Genomic DNA, 1881 nt, shown 5'->3' on the forward strand with positions numbered 1-1881 from the left:
TCCCTCACAAACTCTTGCTAAGGTAGAGATTATTATTTTCATATCTTACAATGTCTTCTATTACCCCTCACCTACTTTTCCATTGTTCATCCTCCTTGGAGGGGGGTATAGGTTGATTTTTGTTATCAATTTCCCCTTTCTGCCCCCACCCTCCCCTAATCCTCCTGGTATCTCTACTCTCATTGTTGGCCCTGAGGGGTTTATCTATCCTGGATTCCCTGTGTTGTGGGCTCTTATCTGTAGCAGTGTGTGTGTTCCAGTCTAATCTGAGTTGCAAGGTAGAATTGAGGTCATGATAATGGGGGGAAGGAAGCACCAAAGAACTAGAGGAAAGTTGTGTGTTTCATCTGTGTTATACTGCGGTCTGACTGGCTCATGTCTTCCCTGTAACCCCTCTGTGAGGGGGTGTCTAATTGTCTACAGATGGGCATTGGGTCTCCGTTCCACGCCGCCACCCCATTCACATTGTATATGATTTTGCAACATTGTTATACATTCACTTACTTGTCTAATTTAGGTTTCATAAGAAAATATTAATTCTAATGTCATACACCAGGCTTAATGAAATAAACATATTAGTTATATTTGCATAATTTATGGAGACTATGCAAAATGTATTTCTTACCTGCTAGACACGTTGTAAAATATATCATCACAAGGTGACTGACCAGCAACCACATTTTCATCTTGTGTGCAATAAATGTTAGGCTCCAATTTCAAAAGAGCTTCAGCTTTATGGCAGTTGGATAATAGGAAACACCTGCATTGAAAAGGGAAGGGGGAGGGGATGGGAAGAAGGAAGGAAGAACAGGAAAGGAGAAAAAAAGGAGGGGGGAGGAGGAAATAAAAGAGAAATGCAGTTTTCATCATTTGGGGTCAACAATAGTATTGATTCTATTCTATTCTATATATATTTTCTATAGAATATGGTTAATTTATTTTAAAATCCTACAAATACCTTGGGAGCCCAGGTCGCTTAGTGTTATGTGTTGTACACCTTTTGGACTGCTAATTGCAAGGTCAGCAGTTCAAAACCACCAGCCAATCCAAATAGACAGGGCTTTCTACTCCCATAAAAAGTTACAATCTGGGAAACTCACAGGGACAGTTCTACCCTGTCGTACAGGGTCACTGTAAGTCAATGTCGACTCGTGGCAGTGAGTTAGGTTTGGTTTAACAACATCATTAAGTAACCTAAACAAAATGTAATCAACGCCAAAATGGGTTCTGAAGTGAACAGCCAATTAATTGCAAAAAGATTAGGGTGGAATGTAACTCCTTATTCAAGTCACAGCCCTGATAAAATTGAACGGATGCTTCCATGAGGGTATAGCCTACTACCTATATAAAGAGATGCTGTAGACAAGTTTTATTTTGTTTTGCTTTGTTTTTGCTGGGTCTGGATCCAGAATCTGGCTCTTGACCTCTGGTTCTTTGGATTTGAGACATTGAGCTGCCATATTGCCTGCTGATCCCAGGAGCCATCTGTGGTCTGCCACCTGACCTGTCATCCAGCCAGTTAACCTTGAATTCACCTTCCTCTGATGCCACCAGTCTGTGTTATTCTTGCTGATCATGGGTTCATCCCCTCCCAAAGCTATGGGAGTTAGGATCCACAGGCTTGGAATCTACCTAGACATGGACTGTATTTACCCGTTTCTACAACTGTGCACCATTTTCTTGATATAATGTTGTATTCTCTCTCCTTCTCACTAGTTTTTCTTATCTAGAGAAGTCAGCCTAACACACCAACCACTTAGTATGATTGTAACACCATGACCATACATGACCCAGGTATTTTAGTGTACGGACCCAAAAGGAGTTTTAATTTGAAAAGACTTTAAATAATGTTTTGAAAGAACATATAACAACAGAACAATC

The 1881-nt window shown here is 40.5% G+C and overlaps 1 protein-coding gene across 2 annotated transcripts in view; it reads right to left on the reverse strand.

Moving 5' to 3' along the window:
• CNTN1 (contactin 1) overlaps positions 1 to 1881 on the reverse strand; it is a 395926-nt gene that overhangs the window by 177005 nt on the left and 217040 nt on the right. For both annotated transcript variants that reach the window (XM_045287251.1, XM_004711445.2), the window contains one exon: positions 626 to 760. In XM_045287251.1, the coding sequence (XP_045143186.1) occupies positions 626 to 686 (61 nt within the window). In that variant the 5' untranslated portion in view covers positions 687 to 760. The remainder of the gene's footprint in view (positions 1 to 625; positions 761 to 1881) is intronic.

Source organism: Echinops telfairi, unplaced genomic scaffold, assembly GCF_000313985.2.
Source record: "Echinops telfairi isolate 266 unplaced genomic scaffold, ASM31398v2 ScPeMD7_12;HRSCAF=54, whole genome shotgun sequence".
In the NCBI taxonomy this organism is placed as follows: domain Eukaryota; kingdom Metazoa; phylum Chordata; class Mammalia; order Afrosoricida; family Tenrecidae; genus Echinops; species Echinops telfairi.